Source organism: Trifolium pratense, linkage group LG2, assembly GCF_020283565.1.
Source record: "Trifolium pratense cultivar HEN17-A07 linkage group LG2, ARS_RC_1.1, whole genome shotgun sequence".
Taxonomy (NCBI): Eukaryota; Viridiplantae; Streptophyta; class Magnoliopsida; order Fabales; family Fabaceae; genus Trifolium; species Trifolium pratense.
In genome coordinates this window covers 17,119,309-17,146,498 of record NC_060060.1, presented here as the reverse complement: position 1 = coordinate 17,146,498, position 27,190 = coordinate 17,119,309, and the positions used below count along the sequence as shown (strand labels likewise).

Sequence of the window (27,190 nt, the reverse complement as noted above, 5' to 3'; positions counted from 1 at the left end):
TATTTTTAGAAGGAGCTTATAGCTTATTTTACTGACTTATAACTTATTTTCCAGACGCTATTTTAAGTAGCTTATAAACTTATCATTTTTTCTTTCAATTCTACCCGTATTATTTTAATATAAACCCACTTTTACCCTGAGAATACAAATGTTTCATATGTATAAATACATTGCCGTTGCCATTTATATATATTTTTTCAAATGATTTTATCATTTACAAACTTTTAATTTCCTGCATATGTTCCTCACTCATATTCTTTTGAATTACAAATAAAACAGTTGGATGCATAGTATTTTTTTTTTTGATGAAATGCATGTGAATATTTTTTCTTTTTGTCATGGATAGTGAATTTTCTGCTCTCTTGGTGCCAGTGATATTGAATTTTAATTACTAACAATTGTTTTAGTTTATAGTATTAATAATTAATAATAATCAATTTTCTTTTATTAATTAACACACTTGCGTTTTGAGGTTAGAACTTAGAAGTATACTGTACACAAATAAAATAAAATAAATTTTGAGGTCAGAACATAAAAGGTCTTGCTATAAAAATAAATTTAAAATAAAATTTCATCATACACAAATTAATTAATAATAAAATATAAGAGATATATTACATTAATAAATTGACGATACTATTTTAATTAAAAATGTCTTTTTATATTTATTAACTAATTAAACCGCTAATTTTACCAAACACTTCAATTAACTTATCAGTTACTATAAACTATCAGTTATCAGCCATAAGTTATAAATTATCAGTTAGCTTATCAGTCCTCCACTATTTTTGTCAAACATAACCAAAGTAGCAATTGATTTCCTAAATACTAATAAGACTTTTTTTTTTTAATTAAGAAAAACCACAAAAAAAGGAAAAGAGACAATTTTCAAAGTCAACAAGTTTCATTTGATCACATTTACTATATCTTATGATAAATCAAACACATGTCACTGATATAGATATTAGATAAGTACAAGGTTTCAAATTTGATTGAAAGAAGAATTTGACTTTAGTACGTTAAAGTTTAATTTGGTTCAACTCGGACAAAAAAAAACATGACCTTAAGACACGTATAAAGCTAGCTTACTCAAAACCGTTATTCTCTGACCAAAAAAGCACGGTGCTTAATCGCTTATGGTTCCCACCGTTGATAGAAAATATGACTAAGTTTACAAAAAAACTTTTGTGAATTACTAAGGTGGAAAAGACTTATTAGAACACAACCTTTTCAAGCAAGCTGCTATATTATGTCCCACTAGCTGACCCAATTATTTTAATTTTCACTTGATGATAGACCCATTAATTGTTTTTATATTCTTTGTTGAAATTTTATTTATCCACATGTTTTAAAACTTTTTATTTTACTATTAATTTGACTAAAAATATATAATGTGTACGACAAAGGTAAAGAATCTTTAAGAATATGTGCAAAAATAAAATTCCTTGAAGTTTGATGCATACATTGTCACACATTTTTGGAATGGAATAAACAAAGGAATTTGCATGGAATTAAGGAATGAAGGTTTTGTTTATGGCTATTATGAAAGGTAGGATTTATTTGTGGTAAAGGAAGCTACCACGTAATAATAGCTTAAAAGTAAAAGTTGAAGTCACTTTTGAACTTTAATGTGGTACACAATATTGTAACTATATTTTGTGTCCACATTTGGTTGTGTTTACATATTGTGAATAGCCAACCATATATATTTTATTTGGTTATAATACCCAACCATATGTTACATTTATATATATTTTTTTACTAAATTATATTTATATATCAATGATATCATAACCACAACCGTAAAAAAGGAAAAAAGAAATTAGAAAAAGAAAAGAGTGTTCCTTTGTCTGCGCAGTCACTGCTCACAAAGCACTTTAACTTAGCCCCACTTATTTTATTCCCTCTCAAATCACATATTCTATAGTTCCAATTCAAGCCCTTAAGTTGTGTTAAAAAAAAATTAAATTCTAACACCCCAAATTAATATGGTTTTAGTTTTGTGGGTTTGTTACTAGATCTTGATCTTTCCAATTTAAGTTATCTTTTATTTTTTGTGTGTCACTTATTTATTAGAAGTTACGTTATGTACAAAAAAAAAAATTATATAATGTTCGTGTATTATGGAATAGAATTAAATCATTACCTAACGGTATTAGTTATAGTTTTACCTAATCTAAGGCCAAAATTTGGATGTATAGTAGATGTTACTACTAACTAAGATGCTAAATATAGCCACACATAAAAGTACTAGTATTATGTACTAGTATAAGTTTTGAATAAATTTTATAATGCATTGAATTTGTGATTCTTAATGAATTATTTTGATATTTTAAATTAGTTGTCAAAGTTAATTGAACATTTTTTTTTAAGTTAAAGTGTCATTTTCATTTTCAGAATCTGTTGAGGCTTGTGGTTGTTGATGTGATGCTGGATCATCCCTCCTCTTCCACTCATATTATGGGATATTTTCTTGATTCCTATACACATCAGTTATCTATGTTTTTATTTCTTTCCATTTTAAGATAAACACATAATTTCTTCAATTTTATAATGTTTGAGAAACAACACAATCCTAATAATTATCGCTTGACATATTGGGCTTGGCCCAATTGGATGTTTACTATAAGAAAATAATCCAAGTCACACACGTGGACAGAGTCTCAAATACGTTTATAAATAGTGTCATCCATTATATCGTAAGAATGAATAATGTTCAATACAAAAGTATAATTTAATATAGTTTATCCATAGTGAGAGAGTGTATTGGAAATAAAGGTAAAATTTTCACAGATAATACATATTCTGCTAAATGAGTATTTAATCAACAATCTTCTTAATATGAAAGTTGTATTTAAGTTTTACATTATAAACATTTTCATAAAAGTTTTATATTATAATATAATATTCGTGTCCACTTTAATTTATTAGATAACTATGATATATGTATCCGCTTCATATCCGTGCGGGTATCCACTAAACGGGTAATCCGCGGGTTTTGAGATATCCGTGGATATTAACAAATATCCATGGATGATAATTTTTAATTTTTTTTTTCTAATTACCTAAAATTTCTTAAAAGAAGTAAAAAAAATAACATAATAATATTCATACATTTCACTTTCAATTTAACAACAATGTCACCACATGCATTTTTCTTCTTTTTACCAAAACTTAATATAATATCCATACATTTCTCTTAAAAAAAATAATATACATATATTTATAACTAAAATAAAATTCATCGCAAAATTATTCGAAATATAAAAGTCTCTTTCATATTTAATAGCTAAAGATATTTAAGTAATTTTCTTATTTAATAGGGGTATGGATATCCGCGGGCGTGAATACCTTTAAATCCGTATCCATATCCATTAAATATCGGGTAATTAAAATATCCGTTTATTTCATCCGTAGATATCCATTAAATTATCCGTCATGTATCCGTGGCAGATTTTATCCGCGGATATTTACGGGTATGGATATTTTTGTCATCCCTAAACGTAAGGATGAATAATGTTCAATACAAAAGTTTAATTTAATATAGAGTTTATCCAGTGTGAGAGAGTGCATTGGAAATAAAGGTCAAATTTTCACAAATAATACGTGATGTGATAAATGAGTATTTAATCAACAATTTTCTTAATAATAAAGTTGTATTTAAGTTTTACATTGTAGATATTTTTCGATTGTGCGATATATATGTGTGATCCACACCCTCATCCTTGAGCTCACTATTTGAATGAGAACAAGTTCATTTAACATGATATTAGAGAAGAATTTTGTACATATTGTAGAAATTGAACCTAGATGCACGCTACGTGAAGATGAACAACGATTCTCCAAGGAGGGAAAGTCACATGTCTTTCGTTCTATCTATCTCATTTTCTCTCTTGTCTGTTCTCTTCACATTTCTCCTTATTTTTTCAAATGCTCTCTCCTTTTTTGCCTAAAATTACACATACAAAAGTAGAAAACGTAAAGATAGATAATTCAAATTTGAGTGAAGAAGACAATTTAAGCTACTCCTAATTCTTAATCTCCTTGTACTCAATAACTTCCTCTTTATTTTATTTTTTTCTCTTTGTTATCTCCCACGTCTGAATTCTTTTTCTTCCTATTGATTGATAACATAAATAAATATGACCATACAAGTTAGCAAACAATACATAAAATATATTAATGTGTGAGTGTGACCCATCATGATCATGAGATGAGAGACACGGTATTTTATAAGACCTCAATCATTAAGCTACTTGACCCTTTAATATGAATTCATATTGAAATTCAACCTTTAGTAAAGACGTCATGTTTAGAATAAATGTCTTATATTAAGATAAGAGAGATTGGTTCAAAATTTCAAAGAGCTTAAAACGTTGACAAACCTTTGAAACATTGACTAAGTCGTTATTTAGACAGTGATGTTGTGTTTATATATGTTAGGCAAAACAAAGACCAAATGACTTGGACTTAATTTTTTGTTGTTGAATCCGTCAAAATCAAAACCAAAAACTACTCAAATTGTCTTGTTTGGGGCCATTGCCTAAACGACATATACTCATTCCATTCAAAGAATCTTTTCTACTTTCTATGTCATATTTAGATGTTGGGCTTCAATTACTATCTCATCTATCTTTTTATTTTATTTTTCCTTTAACAAGTGATGCATATATATCATGCTTAGGCATGGAAATATGGAATGAAAATCTTGGTCCCTTGTCCTTTATATTGTGTCCCCTAAAGCTTACTTCTTAAGTCACATACCTCGAACTTATACGACATTTTAATTATGCATGTTTCTACACTACTTAGCTAATTAATATAACACCTTTTTCATTTACCTAACAATAACATAAGGCCGCAAAGTTTGAGAACATATATATGAGCCGCAAATTAAAAGATAAATTGCGTCGCAAGGAAAATTATACGTTTTGAACAATTAAAAGGGAAAGGGGGAATTGTCCTTTGAATGCAAGAAAAATATTTTGGACGGCATGAATTTTTTAGTTACTACTTGTTAGAAAAAGAAAACTTGTTAACATGAACTTTTTCATTATTAAATCATCAATTATTCGAGTATGTTTTCAAAGACTAAAATCATGTTAGTGTGTACAAACAAATGTTAACACACTAAAATAAATGTTGTTTAGCATGAGTAAAATTTGAACTAGAAAATACTTCGGTTTCTGTGAACCGAAGTTTTTATCAAGGGCAAAATTGGATTTTTTAGGGTATAAAAGATATCTTGGGGGCCTAAAGAGCAAACATCAAATGATTTTATGGTATTGACCCAACAACAATCTAGTAGTTATAAAGTCCATCAGAATATTGTCCAAAGAATTTTCTACTTGCTACTCCGACCTAGACAATATACCCCCCCCCCCCATAATTTTCCAAATTCCACTACTCTGAATTTGCGAATACAACATTTGTCTCACAATTTTCAAATTTTTCTCTATGATACAGTTAAAGTTTCGGATCAGTAAGTTCATTTACTAAATTTCCGAAACAAAAAATACATTACATATATTTAAATATTGTAATTGAAGTGAAAGAGTTTGTCAAAAGCAAAATGCTTTGAATTGTGAATTGATAAACCATGTTGCTAGTTCTTACTCGATTAGTATTAATAGATGGTTAATCATGGGTGATTTTAATTTGGTTCTTACTAGCTAATTCGTCATGCTCATGCATGTGATGTGATCACAACGGGCCTAGGCGTTTTCAGCAAAGTTGGGAGTTTGTGGGACTATTAAGAGTGGTTGGATGCAAGCGGAAGTCAGTGTCTCTAGATCAAAGTTCAAGTGGGTTGTTTTGTAATTGATCATAGTTGCAGTTAGTTATAGCAACTGCTTTGGTTGTTAGTTAGTTAGTTACTAGTTTGTTGGTTACTTGTTTCTCAAGTTAACTAACTTAGTATACTAGTTCTATAAGTAGTGATGATTCATAAGTGTATCAATCAACAACTTTTTCCCTTTTCATTAATCAATAAAAGAACACTACTTTCTCTCCTCTCTTAGTTTTCATTCAATTCTCAAAGTGGGTATCATTTGGAGACTTAAATAGAGCAAAGAGAAAATGAGGGTACATTTAAGAAAAGAAGACGAAATCAAAACACTAGTAAAATTGATTCAAGTTCAAAGATCATAAACATTGAAATGAATAGTAGAGGCTAACATAGAAACAAGAGTCAATACCCGAACCACACCACCCTTCCTAACTAGTAAGACCATCATCTCGTATCAAACGAGACGGCCTTACTAGAAAATCAAAGGTATTATCTGGTGCGCTCTTGACTCCCTCAGTCCCTCTACCCTCCTCACATACATCAAAATACTATTTCTCAATGTTACCACACTCTCACTCCCAATACAAAACACACATCAATTAGTTCTAAACAAATTCAATTTACTAATACACCCCCCATACTTAATTCCTACTAAAGATCCATCTTTATTTAAAAACACTCATGCCCTTGCTCCTTCCCTAACTACTCTACTCAATTAACTAAAATTCATGTTCTCATACTTGGAAAAAATTTAAATTAGCAATGGAAATTTGAGACGAAAATAATAAAATCAGTCTCTAATTCACGTGTCACCAGACTACGTGACAAAGACAGATTTCATATTTTCTCGTCAATAATTTCCGTTGCTAATTCAACTTTTTCGTACAATATTCTCTACAAATCCATAATCCAAAAGTGGGAAGGAACAATTTTAATAACTTGGACAAGGTGTTAACATTACTTGGGAGGTGCACTAGTGGTTGGTTCATTGCAAGACCCAACAAAGCAATTGTTGTTAGTGGTGCTACAAAGAGCACCTTCAATTTGATGCAGGGTATTGCAGAGGTGGTTATTGATTGCCGTGACGCTTGAAAGGTTAAGTTTTGCAGAAGGAATTGAGCTTGCTAGAACTTGCATTCCCATGATAAGAAGACAACCTGAGTTAGCAGCAGCAGAAGCACTAGAAGTTGATGATGGTGTTCCTGTCACACCTTGTTCAGATGATGTCTCAGTGTTTGATGAAACCATTGGTACTATCATGAACCCTTGTGGAAGAAGTGAAATGCATGAAGGGTCTTCACCACTCATGGCTAGCTGGATCGAATCAACATCGATTGTCGTGTAGACTACTAGGCTTCCAGATTGATCTGTGCATGTCTCTTGCAGCATTAGCTCTACATTTTGAGATGAGTTACTTGCAACCTGCATGTGTAAGAAAATCATAAGTTTTTTTTTTTTTATAAATGCTAACAAATTGAATTATTTCGCCTTATTAGAGATATAGTTAGTTAGTTAGATTGTTAGTAGCTAGTTAGTTACTAACTTACGGATTTGGATTACACGCATTAACTACGTCACACAGTTACTGCTCCCAAACGTCCAATCAGTAATTGACGTCCAATCCTGGTCCCTAACTTACTTGTTATATAAGCGATATAACCCTTTGATGTAAACAATTTCAATTTATTCGCCTTACTATGTATAATTACTTACGAACTCTATGTCTAATACACCTCGAATCGAAACTTACATTTATACGAAGAAGGGAAATGCAGTTTCCTGGATGTGAACCATTTGCAATATGAGCCACTTCATTTAATGAGTTCCCATTAGAAAGTGCATCCATCTGGAATTTAAAAAAAATAGTCAAGTGACTTATAGTTATAGAGTTTTTAAAATATGTTAGCAAGGGCAAGTTTGTCCGCGACATCAAGATATTGAAGTCGCACCATCTGTATTTGACTGTGATTCTCTACAATCTTAAGTATCTTGTGGTTACCTGAGATCTGTGGCGTTCGTCACGGAGGAGATCAAAGACTTTGGTATGAGAATAAGGAAGCCAAGTGGTTGAAACCGCAGCAAGAATCACACCATTAGGTTGGCCAGGCTCAGTGATTTTCCTAGTAGTGATTCTAACAGTGTCTTCTGGTGAATCTGATATAGCAGTCCATGATTGGCCACCATAAGTTGTCATATTAAGACTAAAAGTTTTTATCATCCTGTTTGCTAGTTTCATCAAGTTCTTCCGCGCTTCCGGAGAAGGTATCACTGCAATTCAAAACAAAATGTCAAATATAAAATTCGTTTCTACGTCGGATTCTACAGTTAAAGAAGAAAATTAAACCTCCAAGATCTGATATGTTTCTAGCCATGAGACTAGCAACCCTTTCACATTGTCTTTGCAAAACTCCTAACCAACGTTGTGCACCAAATGCCATTCCACTATACACATAGTTGCTTAATATTTGATGAACAGGTTTTTCAACAACTTTTGCATGCTCAACCCATGTTACCTACATACATGATTAAAATTAATTTCTAAGATAAATTATAGTAACAATGCATTAAAAATAGGACTAATTTTGTACCCTTGAATAGCCATTTGGCATATCTTGAATGACACAGCCAGAAGATCTTCTGCAGTATTTGGGATAAGAATTGTGAAAATTTTGTTGGAAGCTGTCAACAGGAAAATCAACAATGGCCCATGTTCCTTCCTCTGCATTTTGCTGACAATATCGAAGAAAATGAGTCTCTCTAGTTGATATCAATGGAGAAAGAACTTGGAATTCTGCATGCATCTGTAAAAAAAATGCAAGGTTAGTGTTCATACAATATTCAAGTACATAGTGATTTTTTCAAAACCAAAATAGTATGAAAAAAAAACATCACATAGCAAGGAGACGGATATGAAACACTGACACAAACACGAACACCAAACACAAAATAGACATTGATATGAAAACACCGATAACAATTTCATAAAATGTAAGTGATTGTATGTAACCACACGTGTTAGACACTCAAACATACATGTCTTTAATCTGTCAGACACTCAAACATCTAATGTAACCACATGTGTCAGACACTTAGACATGTCTATAGTCTGAAGAGTCGGCATTATGAAAGTATAAAGTGGTTAATATCAAAAGAAGCAAGCTTATGAGCACAACAATTTCTCGAATAATAAGCGAAACTCTAAACTGCAGCGATATTGAAGCGGTAATTAACACCTACCAGCTGAAGAGTCCCACTTGCATGACCAGAAGCACCAGAAGCTATAATTTGAACAGTTCTTGCTCTAGCAACAATTGTTGGAAACAATTCCATCCATTTTTGCTAAAATTCACAAAATTCATAAGAAACAAATGCAAAATACTAAAACAATGCTGAAAAATTCAAGAAAAAGAAAAACTTACAGCATCAAGAAAAGCATCAACAAGAGTAACACTATTCATAATAACAACAGCAGAATCACGTGTAGCTTCAGTCCTCATCTCACTTCTTTGCTTAAGATTCAAAGGCCATGAAAAAAGCCTAGCATGCTCATCAAAATTAAGAACTTCCCTTTCATTTTCACCGTTACGAATCCAAAGCGGTTCATTCATTTGACACATCTTAATAAGTTCAGCCATAGAAGAAGCTGCAAATTCCATTGCAAGTGATTTTTCATCTTCCAATAATAAGAGACCACCCTCTTGAAAATGTGAATGTTCATGTGGTAGCATAGGGACAGGAATCATTTCAGTGCATGGTGTCATTAATTGATCAGAAAAGTGTCTTGTTGGGTATATGTTCATGTCTAAGTCCAATGATGGTTGCATAAGAGATTGAGGTGGTGCCATTGTTTGAATTTGGCGACCGGTGTATCTTGATGTGATACAACATACACGTTCTAGCTGCAAAATAATCGCTTTCTTAGAATCAATTCATTGTCGATTAATTAAAAAATGTTGAAATAATAACGACAAAATTTCGAAACCAAAAAATAATTTTAGTCACTAAATTTGATGTAGCTAACATTTAACGATCAAATTAGAAACTGATTTTGTGTTTGGTGGTTTCTAAATTTAGGTCGCTATTTGAACATTTTTTAGTAGTAAAGGTATTATTTCCTTTCCAAAAAAGTAGTAAGGTATTAGAATTTGTTTCCATTTGGTATAATCAATTTATTTTAGAGGCTCAAGCAAGTGATATAAATTGTTAATGAAAAATCAACTAGTAAACATTCAATTTATTTCAAAGTACATTAAAATAGTAAGTACGTAGGAGTAGTCTTAAACAAAAGTATATGAAAATTCATCTCATAAACTCTACTCTGAAGATGCAATTGACTAATTTGATGAAAATTCATATAGTCAAAACTCAAAAGACTAATTATTCATTTAAAAATGCGAGAATTATTGAATTCAATTATAAGTTGTTTTACGAAACAAATGAAAGTATTAGTATCATTTTTTTCTATTGCATTTTAATTGCATCAATGAAGTTTTTATTAAACTATCTTTCTTTCAATTATTAAACTATTTTTTTCTTTTAATTTATTAATTATTAATTCTTAATTGCATCAATGAAGTTTTAATTAAAATCCTTTTTATTTATTTTCCAAAATCTTAAGATACATACAAGATATATATCCTTTATGATTTTCAATATTAACAAAATATATTTACCTCTTCTCTTAACCTGGCATTTTCAAGTCGAATTTGATGATCATCCAAACCCAAATCAGGACCCATTATACATGGCCCGCCACAATTAGGACACATAATATTACGTAAAGCCGCTTGTAGTCGATAGTTCTCATTCTTTAAATTCTCATTCTCTGCTCTAAGTATCACATTATCCGAACGATCTTGTTGTGCCTATAATAAATAAATAAATAAATAAATAAGAAGAATATTAGTAATAATATTTCACAAAATTAATAAAAATATTTATTATAAATTTACTATCAATATTTAATCAACCGTATAGTACATTAGTACTACGTTACTATTCTAAGAATAATAATAACAATAAATAAATGGTTTTGAAAAATTAATGAAGAAACGAAAACTCCTTTGAATTGTAATGTAACCCTAGTAAAGTAATGATGAAATATAGCAATAAATATGAGTAACGTTTAGAGACCACATGTGACAGGTAACGTTTAATGCGTTACATTAATGGAATACAGACTGTATATGATGGACAACACCAATAATCACCATAACTCAACCAAACCAAAACTCTTTTTTCTTATCACTTCCCTAAGTTCCCTATTACTACATGTTTCTTCATTCATACCTCAAGAAAATTTTTAATGCAAGAAACCAAAAGAAAACGCGTTTTCTTTGGGAAACGTGCTTCATTTAATTTAATAGTTCTAATAAATAAAGATCTTGCATAGTTTAGGGTTCTTTTACAAGAAGGAGGAAAAGAAGAATAAACATTTTAATGGAAAGTTGTTGAAAAGCTTTGTAGTAATTAAAGTTTAATTATTCTTGATTCTTTATCTTGTGTACCTTCATTTGAGTTCGACGATTCTGAAACCAGAATTTAACTTGCCGTGGTTTTAATCCCAAATCATGGCTTAGTTTCAGTCTTTGTTTATCATCTGGGTGTGGACATTCCTTAAATAATCTGCACATTATTTTACACATGAAAAAAAAATTAACCTTAAATTTTTTTTCTAGGGTTTAAAAAAAGAAAAAAAAATATGCAACACTTCATATTTTTATTTTTTCCAATCTTAAATATAAGTAAAAGTCAAAACGTATTTTGTTCAAATTTAAGATTAATTTAAGCTAAATACGTTGTGACTTTTATTTATGGACTTTTATTTATGAGTATATGTCTCCACAACTGAAATACAACCAATGCAACCATACTAGGTAGGTCATAATATTATGGATAACAAAAGGTCGCAACTGCAATTTAAAACTATGGACGGTTGCGTGTGGACTAAAATAATAGACATAAAGAGAGATCTAGGAAAAGAAATATATAGCGAGAGAGATTGTGATTATACGCTTCCATTTCTTGGATCTGGCGAGCAGTGTGTCGATGATAACGTTTCTTCTTCGTAGTTTCTTGTTCATTAGTAATCTCTTGTTCATTCCCCGACTTATCTTCAACTTGTTCGCTCCCCGAGCCACTTTGATCCATTATCTCTTCTTTCCCTCTCAACATTCCATCTTCTTCTTTCTGTTCAAAAACATCCACACAAAAAATGAAGAAAAAACTCATAATGAGATAAATATTAAAACGAAAAAAGTACAAGAGAAAGTTCAGAAAAACAAAGAGCACCAGAAGAAAGAAAAAATATTATTACCATGGAAGAAGAAAACGGCTGAAAAGGCATGGTAGACATGAAGTTGAAGTTAGGGTTATGGATCGGAGAAGAAAAGAGAGATTCTGAGTTCACTACTACATTTCCTCCTCCCATTGTTGACATAACTTGACAATCACCAAACATTTTTTCTTAACCACACTGCACACACACTCTTAACTTTTTTACTTCAGTTGAACCAAACCTGATGTTAACATAAAAAAAAAAAACATTCTTATTATTATAGTAAAACAAAGATTCTGATCAGACAACAAAAAACCAAAATCTAAGACAGTATCAAAGATGTAGAATCTGTGTAGATAGTAGAATCTTTCAGAAGTTTTTTAACGTGTAAGAAAAAAACAAAGCTAAAGTGGGAAAAAAATAAAAAAGTTTTCAAGAGTTTACCAGAAGGACCATGAGGAGGGTTTCTGAAACTGGTTTTGAAAATGAAGTGAATGGTTTTGATAGCTTTTTGAAGATCTTTGTTCACACACACTATGCACAGTGAGACAATGTGGTGTGAGAGGGTCCCTTTTCTTGCTTGTTTAATTCATTACCTTATCCTATAGACTAGATTGTTATTACTATACCTTATGTTACTTATCATAGTAATAAAATGGTGTTATTATCATTCATTTTCTTACGGTAATAATCCCTATGAATCTACATTTCACTATTTTTCACACAAATGTTAAGTTAAAAAATTAAGTAAAGATTTATCAAAAAAAAAAAATTAAGTAAAGATTTTTTATTATGGATAGCTGATAAGCTAACTTATAGTGGATGAGTTTATAGCCGATAGCTTATAAACTACCTTTTTAACTTATAGCGAATAAACTAGCTGATTGAATTTGTAGTGTTAGATAAAATTAGCAGTTGAACTAGCTTATAAGTGTGAAATGACATAAAAAACTAATATTTAATTTTTTTTTCAAGTAAGATGATAGGGGTAAAATTGGAAAAAAAGATGATAAGTTATAAGCTGGTAAAATAAGCTATAAGTTCTTTTTTAAAAACTGTTACCAAACAGAGCTTTTAGCTATAAGCTAATTTATTGGTCTTCCCAAACAGAACCTATACTAATCGATATTACAAAAATTGTTTAACTTTAATCGATTCTAAAATTATATCCGGTATATTAATTGTTACAATTTTTTATCAAGTCATTTAGTGAGAGTAGACATTCATCCACTAAAGTGAATAAATAAAGAATACTAGATTCGGAATATCAACTTTCTGCATATATATAATATACCATGTACTTGTATAAAAAGAAAATATACAATGTACTACTATTTTTATTAAGTGAATTATGAAATTTGTTATAATTTATTGATGTATTCATAGTGTACCAAGATTAAACTAAAAAAGATAGAATAACAATTACAGTGTAATTTTTATGATAACAAAAAATTGTTAAAATTATTATTACTCCTCCTATTATTAATATTATTATTATTATTATACATTAATAAGTAAATATCTTCATTAGTTTAATTTAATTGGTAAGAATAAACCTGTAAAAAAAAATTGGTAAGAATATCACATTTTATATGTAGAAGTCGAAATTCGAACGCAACATTTTATTTATCCACTTTAAGGGTAAAATTTATAACAATTAAATTATTAAATTATGTGGAAAAAAAATACTAATAAATAATAAAAAGAGTAACACTCCACGTAATAAAATACAGTAAAGGAGTAGTACCGTAATAAATAGGTGAATTTAATAATTTACTGTTGGCGGTAAATGTAGGTGAATTTAATAATTTACTGTTGGCGGTAAATGTAGGTGGACAGAAAACTGATCCATCAGCGCCACTTACTTCGTCGGCTGTTTCGTTCCACTTGGCGCTTTGTGAATGGCTTTTCTATACGTTGCGTTGCGTTTCCCACACACTCGTTTTCTCCTTTGCTTACCTTACTAGAAGTCAAACCTTTTTATTTCTCTCAACTACTCAACCGCACGCTCTCTTTGGTGACTCAGTTAGATCCTCTCCTCATTGTTTGTTCATGCATTTTTTTTTTGTTGACAAAATTGTTCATGCAAATTAAAAATGGGAAATGATAAATAAAAGAGCAATGAATTTGTCCAAATAGTAAGGGTCTTGGTCCTTTAAGCATATGATTACGGGTTTGATTACTAGCTTATGTGTATGGATAAAATTAGGTTGGGAGGAGGATAACCGATCTTGTGTGCCCCACATGTTTTCGACAAAGATTAGTCGTCACTAAAGATGTGTGAAAACTTCGTACCAATATCATGATAACAAAAAAAAGAATGGAAAATGATAATCAATGCCTTCGTGACATTAATTAAGGAAACTCAATATGGTAAAAATATATTGAAATTTGTGCTATATATATATATAGGAAAATGCTAAACAGATTAATATATATATATATATATATATATATATATATATATATATATATATATATATATAATACTACGGTCCAGATTAATTACACAAATTCATGTGAGCCATTTCATGGTGGTGGCTACCCTCTGTCGGCTTCATCTACGACTATGAGTCATACTCAAACATATAACTAATATAGTATGAGATTTATATCAAATGCTAGATAATACAAATTTTACCTCTCTTTTAACCTGGATTGAATTGATTTAAATTGTCATTTTTGAAAAATATTATATTATCATAATACGTTTTTTGTAAAGTAGTTTAGTGGCTAAAGTTTCACTTTTAAAGTGAAATAGTGAAAGTATCGGGAGTCAAACCCTGATCCCTGTATTTTACATGTAATGTCTTAAGTCTTAACCACCTGAGCTATACTCACAGGGACATTTTTCACTTCTTTTTATATGGAAACGAAGTGACAAACACTTTTTAAAACTTACACACACAACATATGTACAATTGAGATTTGAGATCATAAGTTTAAATTCGGGTGAATGTGTCCAACATGATAATTTCGACATTATTAGTAGACTTTACATAGACCATATTTCATTTTTTTGTCTTAGATGAAGTTATATACACTACTAAAATACACGCACAATGTGCGATACCGAAATGTTCAATTTAATAATATCGACATTTGTTAATTTAGCGGAATCGTGGACCATATTTCCTTTTTATTTTTATGTTTCTTTTCATATTCTCGTAGTACATTACAACCAAAAAAAATTGTGAATTAGTACTCCTATCTATATATGTCCGAGTGTACAACACGCGCTTTGTTGACAGTGGTATCTTTTGTAGGAAAATTTCACCATAGAAGACAGAGCAAACGAAATAAATATTGACTTACAATAGAATAGAAGCGTTGAAGGGAAAGAAATCAGAAGTCATGAGTAGAAGTAGGGTCAACTAGATCACAACCATTAATTTCTAATAAATGGACCCCGAAAAACAATCTAACGATTCACATTGCATCAGAGACTTGCATGGTGGTGGAAATAGTGATGGGCCCAGAAGAAGTATAGAGTGACTTGTATTTATTGAATTTTGACACTGAAACCGGTGAGATCCAAGGGTGTCAATTTCAAGTGGGGGACCACACAAACTATTGAAAAAATTTGGAATTAAATTTGGTATAGATACTAGACATATGGATTTATTGCTTTGGAAATTTAATTATGAAATGCTGTAAGAGGTTTTAAATTTTATAGTAGTATGATATGATGGTGAAGAAAGGGTATAGCCAAAGTTTGAGGTTTATGGTTGGGTCAAATATGTTAACATGTGTTGCTTTCAAAAGGATATTTTAGTTTAAAACAAGGACTTTATAGTATACCATGTGGTTGAAGATGGGTTAGATAGATACAAGCAACAAATAGGGGCACATTGTGATTAAGTAGAAATTGTCGATTGAGCGTTTAGAGATATTAATTAAGAGTTGTTTGTTAGGGGTAATGTTTGTGTTTGGGGGATAATTCTCAAAGGGATAGTGATATTCTACAATAGTTGGAATTAGAAATAGTGATATTGTACAATAATTGTAGTACTATGTTTAGAAAAATATTGGGCTTTAATGCATTTTTGATTCCCTTATTTTGAAAAATATGACCTTTTGATCCCCTATTTTAAAAGTTAACTTTTTGATCTCCCTATTTTGAAAAACCTAAACTTTTGATCCCCTGTTTTAAAAGCCAACTTTTTTATCGCCGTATTTTGAAAAACCTAAACTTTTGATCCCCTATTTTAGATTTTTCTGAATTTTAGTCTCCGAACTTAACTTGGTCAAATTTTTGCTGATGTGTCAAGCTCATTAGTGACGTGGCAGTGTACATGTTGACAAAACGTTTCCATGTCTTTAATTTTTTTACATCAAATGTTTTAAAAGTATTAAACAATAAAATAATTAATTAATAATAATTAAAAAATAGTAAAATTAACCTCTATACATATATATATATATATATATATATATATATATATATATATATATATATATATATATATATATATATAATTAAAAAACTAACCAAAAAATATATATAATCAAAAATCAATAAATTACCCAAAAAATTAATGATTGAGAACAAAGTCAATGAACGATTGAGAGGGAACGTACAAAGACAAATGATGTTAACACGAGCGTGATGATTTATGTTTTTGATTTCTTAGGGTTCCATGGGTTGGGGGACTAAAATTCAGAAAATCTAAAATAGGGGATCAAAAAGTTGGCTTTTAAAATAGGGGATTAAAAGTTCAGATTTTTTAAAATAGGGGATCAAAAAGTTGGTTTTTAAAATAGGGGGATAAAAAATTCAGGTTTTTCAAAATAGGGGGATCAAAAGTGCATTAAAGCAAAAATATTTTTATTAATATGTACAAAGGAGATAAATCTTGCACTATGTATAAGTTTGTTTTTACTATTGAATTAATAAGTCTCATCGCTGAATTAAATGAGATATAATGTGACATATTGATTAAATGGTTAGAAACTTATTGTTCCAATAGTAAAAATAATTTTATGCATGATGGAAGACATTACTAGTGCCTATAGATTTGGTCTTAGGATCGTTAAGAGTGTGTTTGGTTTGAGAGAAATAATGGAAGAAAGAAAAACACGGAAATCAATGAATAAAATGGTTTATGTGTTTCTTTCTTTCTCTCGAAACAAACACACCATAGGAGTATTTTGAGGAGAAAAACACTAAGGGTGTTATTGGACTTATGATATAAAGCAAAATATAGTTGATAATTACTTTTGCGTATGGAGAAAATTTAGTTGGAATATATTAACTTCTATTTCACCCCAACCATGAAATTGAGTTTGCCGACTTAAAAAAAATGAGAACTCAACTTTTGAAACTTTCCTTATACAACCAAAAGGTCAATGAACTGCGTGGGACTTTGGGAATGTAGTTATATTGGTGAAGGTTACCCGAAGTGGAGAAACTAGCGAGAATGTTACTTGAGATATTAAGAGTAAGATAGGTAAGCCCAATTTTTGAGTTGTCTACTTTAACTAAACTATTAGGACAAAGTTTCTTAATCAATGAGGAAATGTAACATAGTATGAGAGAGAAATCAATTATGGTGTTCATCACATATGCGAGAGGGATAACTCGCATGTGCAAATAAACACGAAATGTGAGAAAATCAAGTTTGGTGTTCTTCGCATATGTGAGAATGATTATTTGCATGTGTGAGTGAATATATTATGAGTAAAATCAAGTCTAATTTTTACCGCATGACTAAGGGATATATCTTGCAGGATTTGGATTTAAATGCTCTAAAGTGAATAAAGTTTAAAGTAAAAAAATCAAATGTTGTAATCGTAATAATACAATGATTATTATGATATACAAATAACATTTGATTTATTAATTAACTGTTAATATTATTTACGTTCCAGTTACACTCTATATTTCAGCAAATTAAAAAAAAAGGAAAAAGGAAAGAAGAATAAAGAAAGTGAAAAACACAACTGCCGATATAAACGTCACCACCTCTTTCTCCCACCGCGCTGCCACAGCACTACCAGACCACCGTCGCACACCACCACCGCCACACGCCGCCTCCATTTCATCGTCGGTTCCCTCTCTCTCTCTAGCAACAATAAAATTGCCCCTTTCTCTCTTCCTCTTCATCATCATCATCATCATCGCTCACCCTATCCATCAAATTTGATTTTCTTTCTTCCCTAAAACTTCCAACAATCGAGCAAAAAGGATTCACATCTTCAATCTCAATTCTCAAATAAGCAAAATCAAAGTGTCAACCTCAAATCCTCAATCTTGAGATTGAAAATCTAAGGTAAAGTGAGTATTTCAATTTTTCCATATTCTATTCTCTTTTTTTCAGCTGAACCCTAAAACTTCTATTTTCTCAATTCCTTTATAATCAATTGGTGTGAAGAACAATAGTATTTAGTTGTGATTTTCATCTGTTATGTTCCGTAGGTTATTGTATGTCTTGGATTTGTTCATCTAGCTTTGATAGTGTGTTTTTGGTGTTGGTGATATGGTTATTTTTTTGGGTAGTGTCCTGCTCCTGCTATATTATGCAAGTGTTAATATGAGTTCCACTCTTTGAATTGAAGCACCGACACTTATAGTTACATTGAATTGTGTTATTTTTCCAAATTATTATCGGTGTCGACGTGTTAGTGTCCGTGCTTCATAAGTTCCACTAGACCTCACTGAATTATAATTTCAAAGTTAGAAGAATTGCATTATGATATGGTCACGGGTTTGGATGTGAAATTGGCTTAGATACAACAATAGAAGGCTATATATATGAGCCATTTTATATTGAATTAAAAGAAAGATTTATTGGCATTGTAAGTGTTAAAGAAACAAGTTTGGTGGTTTGAGAACTTTAATCCAAAATGAGAATCCATCTGCTTATTATGTGCATTGTTTCGTCCATCAACTTCAATTGTTGCTAAGACTCACAAAGATGTTAGTGGTTTTTTCAATAAGGTCAATATGCATGTTAATTTCATACGATCTTCTAATAAGAGACAAGAATTGCTTTGAGACAAACAATTAACTTAGTTTGCTAAATTTCTTTCATGTTTACCACACTAGTAGTATGAATGTCACCTTCCTAAGGAGCTAACATAATTGAAGGTTAATTGAAAGAATGTGCAAAGTGTGCAAGGACAAACGATTGGTTCATTGTTGGTCAAAGGTACAACTTTTCTTTTAAAAGTTATTGCTATCAATGTTAAATTCATTGATAGCCCATTTTTGTATGTAAATGCAATGGTATAGGTGAAAATAATCAAGTTGACATCAATTGGGAAGGACTTGGATTTAGTCTGACTCCAACAAATTACATGCATAATCAAGTTAAGTTGGGCAACAAACCGAAGAAAAATTGAATAATTTGATTTGTACGCAAACTCAGTTTACATAAATTAATACGTGAAATGAATTCACGCTGACCCTTTTGTAAATCAGAATATCAAAACACAAATCAATCAAATTCGAATTGTAGCTTATTAGAAAATACAAAAACAAAACCAGAATCATGAAGGAACTTATCAACATAATTTCATAAGGAATTTGCAGCATATTCACAATCAAACTCAAATAAATCGCAGATGAATTGGTAACACGAAAACTTACCTTTCAGATTGAGTTGAAGCAGTGGAGATGGAGGAACGTGACGAAGATTTGAGCGGCGGAGATTAACGGCCACGGCGACGACGGCGGTTTGAGCTACGGTGGTTTGAGAGTTTTAACGAGAAGGAGAATGGAAGAGAAAGCGAGAAACAGGTTTTTGGATAACATTGAAAATTTAATTTATTCTAAGGGTATTTTGGTCAATTCGGGGTGTAATTAGAAAAAATCTAATTATAATCGCAAATTCACCAAAAAACTAACAATTATTTATTTGATTCAAATAATAATAGCAGCAAATACATGATCAAAAATAAAGAATTAAGAATGGTACTGTGATTATAGGTTGACATACAACTTAGATAAAAAAAACTATCAAATATAAAACCACTCAACATAAACAAAAATATAAATCTTTCATTGATATTAATGACATGTTAATGGAGTCTGTGAGATTGTGAGAGAACACATCAATGAGAGATTTACGAGAGAGAGAGAGCGTGAAACAGGAGCATAAAAAGCAGTTTCTAAAAATTTATATAAAGAAGGGTAATTTTGGTATTATAATTAAATATTAATGAAAATTGGGTGTAACTAGGTTTTGGGGTGTGGTTAGAAAGTTTCAATAAGAAATCTATATTTGAGAGAGTAAGGAAAAAAAAATCAAATAGGCGCTAAGAGGGCCGAAGCAGAAGATACAATCGTAGTGCCGGCAACCGGCAACCGGATAGGGCTCACCGGGAACGAACCCTATAAGCTAATTCGACTTTCGAGTTTGAAGGTTATTACTACAGATCGGTTTTTGTAAAAGATAAAGGTATTTTTTTTTCTTCTCAATTTTGATTTTAACCCTCTGCACAAGACAATATGCATTCAAATCATAGCTTAGAGATGAAATCATAGTGTGTTCAATTAGGGTAGATGAAATTAAGGAATGTTTCAATTGTCAATTTTGTTATAAAAAATTCAGAAATATTTTATTGCATAACAACTATAAGACCTATAATATTGTAGATGACTGAGTTTTTGAAGTTTACTATGTGTGTAGAGATATGATTGTGAAGATGGATGAGTTGTCATATAACAAAAAATGGGTTAAGAATGTTGTCTAAGTTCGATTCTTGGGTGGAACAATTCTTGGTTAGACTTTACTTACCTTCCGGTCGAACTCTGGATTACCATGACCCCTTTCCCTTGGAATCGGAGGGTTATTACTCTTTTGTCATTTGACATCATATTGTTGAATAGCTAGGTTGGACCTTTACTTATTTTTCCTTGATCATTATTAAAGCTCTGAGATTCATTTGGGTAAACAACTCAATTTAGTGCTTATGTATGTGTTATTTCTGTAATGATAATCAAAGAGATAATATGGCTACACTGTTTTTAGATAAGTTCTACATTGTTTCCATAAGCTATCTTGAGAAGCTTATTGAAATAATATGATAACAACGTATGGACATTTTATAAACTACTTTCATAAGTTCTCCCAATCATTTATACAAGTGCTTATGTCATTGGATAAACCTGAATAAGCTGTGAAAATGCGCTTCCTAACACACCTTAGTAGATTTCATGTATTGCTCTTCCTTGTGACAGTGTTAACTTATAAACATGACATTTACAGATTACTCCTCTAATATTAGTATTTGTCAATTTGAGTGGTAAATTTTATGTTGAACTCGTTGATGTTTGTTCAGTTTAGATGATATGTTACATACATTCGTTTCATTTTTATTACAGCATTCTTTACCTAATGTTGAACTCATTGATGTGTCTGTTTAGTTTGGATATTTCATACAATGTTGTTTCTTTTTTCCTACAGCAATCTTTCTATCTTTTAAGCATCACCTTATAGAATTTAACATTATGTAGGCAAGTACTAAGGTGCGGCTTAAACAATGGGATCTAACTCATTGAAGGATTATCTAAAAAAATATGTTAGTAACCCTGAAGAAGACAAGAAAAAGAAGAAAAAGAAGAGGAAAACTCTACCACAAGCATCTGGATTGTTAGTCGTTGATGAAGATCCAGCCTGGCAGAAACCCGTGGATCTCGGAGAAGAAAATGTTGAGAACTCATCCGGTAAATAATGTAGAAATTAATATATACATATATATTCTTGTTAGACAATATACTGTGATTTGTTTCTGTATTATTCAATTTACTATTTGGTTTCCTGTAAGATGTTTTTTTTAAAATGAAAATTTATTCTGTAGCATGCTGTTACTTCTTTTTTTATTGTGCTTTGTTTCTTTTTTTAAAATGTAATAACCTTATTTTATTGGTCGATGCAGATGAGGAGAAACCGGTAGTTGACGAAGACATTGAAGTAAAGCGTATGAAGCGGCTTGAGCAGCTGAAGGCCAGGCGTTCTTATCATGATATATCCGAGGATGGAAGTGGTTGGATTCCACTTTCTTCTAAGTCTGAGAATCTTGGTGACTCAAATGATATGTCTCCACCACGTAAGCAGAGGGTTCGAAATGACACTCCTTCACCAGAACCTGAATTAAATCATTCCACTTCTAACAAAACGGGTGCTGATTTATCCTCTTCGCGTCGGCAGTTGAAATGCAAAGACACTCCATCACCTGAACGTAACTCACAACCTGCACATTCAGAGGGACTGAATTCTGATTTATCTCCTCCTCGTAAACACAGAGATCAGATAGCTCGTGAACCAAGGTTGTCTAAATCAAAATTTGAAGATAGTGATAGATCACCTCCTCGACGGCAACATATGGAAGATCTTTCTCCACCTAGACGAGGTCGTCATGATTCTCCCTCTCAAGATACTTTTCATGGAACTGTGTCATCTGACCTTTCACCCCCGAGGAAACGCCAGCATAGTGTTGCAAGATCGAGTTTATCTGATGTTTCTCGTCGTTCGCATCCATCTTTCGATCATGACCTATCTCCACCAAGGAAGAAATCGAAGGAGCTATCCATTCCAGCATCTGTTAATGAAAGAAAGACGGGTTTGATTTCTGGTAAGGATATCAGAGAAGAGATTGACAAAAAGAAGAAGGAGGATTTGCTGAGGTAATTGTTCAATTGTTATAAGGATTTTTTTTTTCCATGCACATATTATTATGTACTAGTTAAATTCTCATTAATATTCATGCCATAATCTTGTTCTATATTATTTTCTTGTCTATGTACAAATCCTTAAATTTTTTTTTCCACCATCAATATTATAATTCATTAATCAAGAAATAAAGCCAATAAGAATATACATTTCAAGAACTATTTCTTTTAAACCTGAAGATATTAAATAGAGGTCACAGAATAGCTTTATCTATATCGCTATTATGCCCACGGAAATGTTCTGATTATCTATTCCTTTATGCAGACTTAAACAGATGGACCCTGTCATCAGTGGGCGTGGCGCTGAACCTGTATTTCGTGATAACAAAGGTAAGGAGTTGAAGTAAATTTTTAGTTTGTTATTCTCTCCAATCTATTGGATGACTTTGTGATGGGATCTCTAGAGAGAAAATCCGAGTGGAAGGAACCAATGGGCTGGGGGAATGGCATATCTAGTAAGTTACTGCTAAGTGAAGGGAATACACGTGCAGGGAGTGAGGGAAGGGGAGCTTAGCTTTAGGATTATAGACAGACATTATTCTGTAACTAATTTTTTTTCCTTAGTAAAAATACATATACACTTTTTCTTTGGGTCAATATCATTTTGTGATAAGATGAGTTACTCAATCTAGCTGAATTTTTTTGCAGGAGCACGCATTACCAAAGAGGAATACGTAAAGTCAAAACAGAAAGTAGAAGAAAAGCCCAAGGTATTTTGTGTACTGTATATTTTGTCTAGCACTGTGTTTCTTATCTGGATGTAGCTTTCTGTATACTACCTGTATGCAATTGGCTGCATATTATTTAGGAGTAGATAAATGAATATATTCTTGGTTTAATTACATTTTTGGTCCTTGTAGTTTGAGCTATGTGTGGTTTTGATCCCTTTAGTTTTTTTTTCGAGTGATTTTTAGTCCCTCTAGTTTGGAATTTGTAGAACGTGAGATTAGGGTTTCGAGAAAAGAAAATTTCTGAATTTTTTTGTTTGGTTAAATTTGATATTTTAGTTGGTATATATTTTTTGAAATAATGTATAATAATTTGGTATTTTAAATTGGAAAATGTTAACATGTGCCCTGTTAAGGAGTCTAATATAGATTTTCTTTATTTGGATAGCTTATCATGTGCCCCAATAGCACATGTTAACATGACCCTTTTAAATTTGTAGAATGCGGAGATTAGGATTTTGAGAAAAGAATATTTGTCAATTTTTTAGTGAAATGCTTAAAACAATTTAATCAATTCAAATTGTGAAATTTTTAATAGATTATGAGAATTTGAGAGTTTGAAGTAAATGAAAAGGGATGGAAGGGCTTAATTGTAACAATTAAAACTTGAGGGACTGAGATTGCTCAAAAAAAAAAAACCAGACATTGCTCAAACTAGAGGGACCAAAATTATTATTAACTCTATACCATTTTTGAGATCCAAGATTTGTTTATGTAATATGAGTGATTAGAAAGATACTTGCTTGTTTTGGATATGTTCACATACTGAGATTTTCCTAAAGGACTATCTGCAAATTAAAATTACCAATACACAATTCTGCATGTTATTTATATCAAGATGATTGCCTAGATAGTTTTTGAGCATTACTATGAATGATATGTCCCAACTCCCAACTTTCTCTCTGATGTCTCATGATTTCATTCTTAAATATTTCTTGTCATGCGTAGTTGTTCATTCATTATAACACTATATCAAATATATTCATGAAACTGAAAGTAGGTTTGTCGTCGTAGAGTGAAAGTTATATAAAGATTTCCTTACAGAATATAGTGTAAGTTATGTGTACATGTACACATGTTAGCTGAATGATAATTTTATTAATGCTGTGTAAAAATATATAATTCTACCTATATTTCATCTAGAAGACAAGAAACCATCTATATTTGTTTAGTTATTTTGTTCCTATAGTGTAAATGAAGTATGAAAGCTATACGTATAGATGTTTTAACATTGATGTTATTCGTGTTATCTTAAGAAAAATAGCAAGTTGAGTTATTGGCTATCTTCTTGACTTTCAGGAGATTCAAATAGAATGGGGCAAAGGCTTGGCTCAAAAGCGAGAAGCTGAGGCTAGGCAAAAGGAACTAGAGGTTCAGAAAGAAAAACCTTTTGCTCGGACCAGGTATATAGAAAGAAAATAGTGTTGTGCATTGTCTTAAATCTGTTATCTTAATTCCTGCAGTAACCTATTACGTGTCATGTATTTAATCTATAGCAGTATAGCGGATAGTGGGATAGCCACTATTGTGAAGTCTAAAAAACAATGTAGTAATGTACAAATTAAACTAAAATTTCAAAAAGATACATAAATACTAAAATAAACAGAAAAAGACAAAATTAAAGGGACAATCATACTTAATAATTATAAAATTTGCCATTTCCCATCAAAATGACAAAATCAAGTTCTAAAAGTAAACAAAATGACAGGCCATTTCATCACTTGATTCAAACTCTTTTTTTTCCACCTCCAACTCATCATCTCCATTAGCCACATCTGTAGTGAGTCTAGATTTCTTTAGCGGTATTCTGTAGTGAGTCTAGATTTCTTTGGCGGTATAACAGATAATGGGATGGCTGCAATTTGCGGCTGCAACAACCTCCACTGCTGAAGGTGGAACGCTGAACCCTGCCACTGCTACGCTATTCCGCTGTAGCGGCAGTATTGACACCATAGTTTTAGACCAAGTCATGTGCTTGGTCACATATACTTGTTAAACCTAATCTGGTAGCATGCAACAACTAGAGCTTGATGTAGACAAGCAATTTGTATTTACTCGGTAAATTTTGACACGCAGGCTCTGGGCTGTTAGAATTGGTTAGATTTGTTTTATAAATGAAAATGAATGACCGTCTTTACTGACTATGAGAAAATAATCTATCAATTTGCTTATTAATTCTCTTTTAACAGTCTTCATGAGTTGAGCTTTAATCCACTTAGTTGACATAACACTAAAGTGATGATTGATTTATCATATTCTTAATAGATGTTTTAATTGTTCAGATGTATACGAGTCTATCACATTTTGCACTGATACTAATGTTCTCAAAATGATAAAAATCTTGTTCAAAATGGTCAAAGAAACCGATACCATTCAAGTTCAATGACTATTGTTGAACCTGCTATCTAATATTTGCTGTTCTAGTTAGGCCTCTGTAGTAAATGTCAACTCTTTGTGCCAGTCTTTAAAAGTTACCTAATTTTCTGTGACAGACTGACAGTATGAAAGTTTATTTATAAAATTGTTAATATGTTATTGAAAGTTAGAAAACAGTCATGATTTTGGTATTTATTGCGTGAGTTTGATATCATTTTAAAGATTTCTTTTTCCTTCTCTTCTCTCTATCTCTTATAATGCATTCTTTGTTTTCTTTTCAGAGATGATCCTGAACTTGACAGGTCACTGAAGGAGAGGATAAGATGGGGTGATCCTATGGCCCATCTAGTAAAGGTAATGCGATGCAACTCTTACTGCTGGACACTTGTGATGATATAGGAGTTTGATCTGTTCTGATGACTAATATGTTTTTTTGTGTCAATTATCATTTGTGCAGAAAAAATATCCAGAGCCTGTTCTGCCGAACTTGGGGGATAGTGATAAAATGAGGGAATCTGGTTTTGTTGTTCCTCAAGAGATTCCAAGTCATAGCTGGTTGAAGAGAGGTTTAGATGCCGCTCCAAATCGGTATGGGATACGGCCGGGACGACATTGGGATGGTGTTGATCGTAGTAACGGTTAGTTTCATATTTGCCATGTTTTTTATACCTTGATTTTATATTCACATATTTATAGAAATATTGGGAAACTATTCTAAATCATCGACTTGACCTCTTTCTCCGTTCGTAGGGTTCGAGAAGGCATTGTTTAAGAGGATGAATGAGAGACAAGCTACAGACAAAGAGGCTTATCTTTGGTCTGTCTCTGATATGTGAAAACTTACATTATATTGTAACAACATTCAAACAAAGTATGGTTGATCTGGCATATTTTCGAAGTGTACTCAGGGGGCCACATTTGGGAGGCATGTTTGTAAAGATTTTAATATGATGTTTTCATGTTAATTATGGAAAATGATGAGCCATAGTTTTCTTCATTGTTCTAATCCTGCAGAAAAATGAGGAAATTTTTTGTCAACCTGGGTTTCATATTGAAAGTGTATTAGTGGATGAGCCATACTTATTTGTAGTAGTATCGACCAGGATTTTTCCCCAAGTAATGTTAACTAATTTAACTGTTTGTGTAGTTTAAGTTTTAAAGTGACATTGTTTTTTTGAGTTAAGACAAGCAGTTATATTTTGGCAAATAAATTCCAAATTTACCTTTCATTTAAGCTATTTAATTCCCAATAATTCACCTTTCATTTAAGCTATTTAATTCTCAATTTCAATCTTCTTTACTCAATCAAATAACTTTTTTTCAATAACCACAAAACATTTTATAAC

At 31.3% G+C, this 27,190-nt stretch overlaps 2 protein-coding genes across 10 annotated transcripts; one reads left to right on the top strand and one right to left on the bottom strand.

Moving 5' to 3' along the window:
* Window positions 1–6,126: 6,126 nt before the first annotated feature.
* Window positions 6,127–12,681, bottom strand: LOC123909760 (homeobox-leucine zipper protein HDG5-like). The gene is made up of 12 exons (XM_045960646.1): window positions 12,510–12,681; window positions 12,105–12,306; window positions 11,802–11,977; window positions 11,296–11,413; window positions 10,462–10,653; window positions 9,208–9,687; window positions 9,026–9,127; window positions 8,377–8,589; window positions 8,133–8,301; window positions 7,788–8,056; window positions 7,539–7,634; window positions 6,127–7,210 (listed from the first exon to the last, which is right to left on the bottom strand). The coding sequence occupies exons 2-12, from the start codon at window positions 12,246–12,248 to the stop codon at window positions 6,746–6,748; spliced, it is 2,424 nt and encodes an 807-aa protein (XP_045816602.1). The 5' UTR covers window positions 12,249–12,306; window positions 12,510–12,681; the 3' UTR covers window positions 6,127–6,745.
* A 5,246-nt stretch (window positions 12,682–17,927) lies between these two features.
* LOC123908101 (BUD13 homolog) lies at window positions 17,928–26,882 on the top strand. 9 transcript variants are annotated; one of them, XM_045958625.1, is made up of 10 exons: window positions 17,965–18,337; window positions 19,664–19,806; window positions 21,526–21,735; window positions 21,948–22,695; window positions 23,006–23,070; window positions 23,389–23,450; window positions 24,768–24,871; window positions 26,126–26,198; window positions 26,302–26,482; window positions 26,595–26,882. In XM_045958625.1, the coding sequence occupies exons 3-10, from the start codon at window positions 21,552–21,554 to the stop codon at window positions 26,678–26,680; spliced, it is 1,503 nt and encodes a 500-aa protein (XP_045814581.1). In that variant the 5' UTR covers window positions 17,965–18,337; window positions 19,664–19,806; window positions 21,526–21,551; the 3' UTR covers window positions 26,681–26,882. The 9 variants fall into 9 exon arrangements, with proteins under 9 accessions (XP_045814585.1, XP_045814582.1, XP_045814581.1 ...); XM_045958624.1 differs by lacking the exon at window positions 17,965–18,337 and adding an exon at window positions 19,104–19,216; XM_045958627.1 differs by lacking the exon at window positions 17,965–18,337 and adding an exon at window positions 19,110–19,216 and having other exon boundaries at window positions 19,300–19,806.
* The last annotated feature ends 308 nt before the right edge of the window (window positions 26,883–27,190 follow it).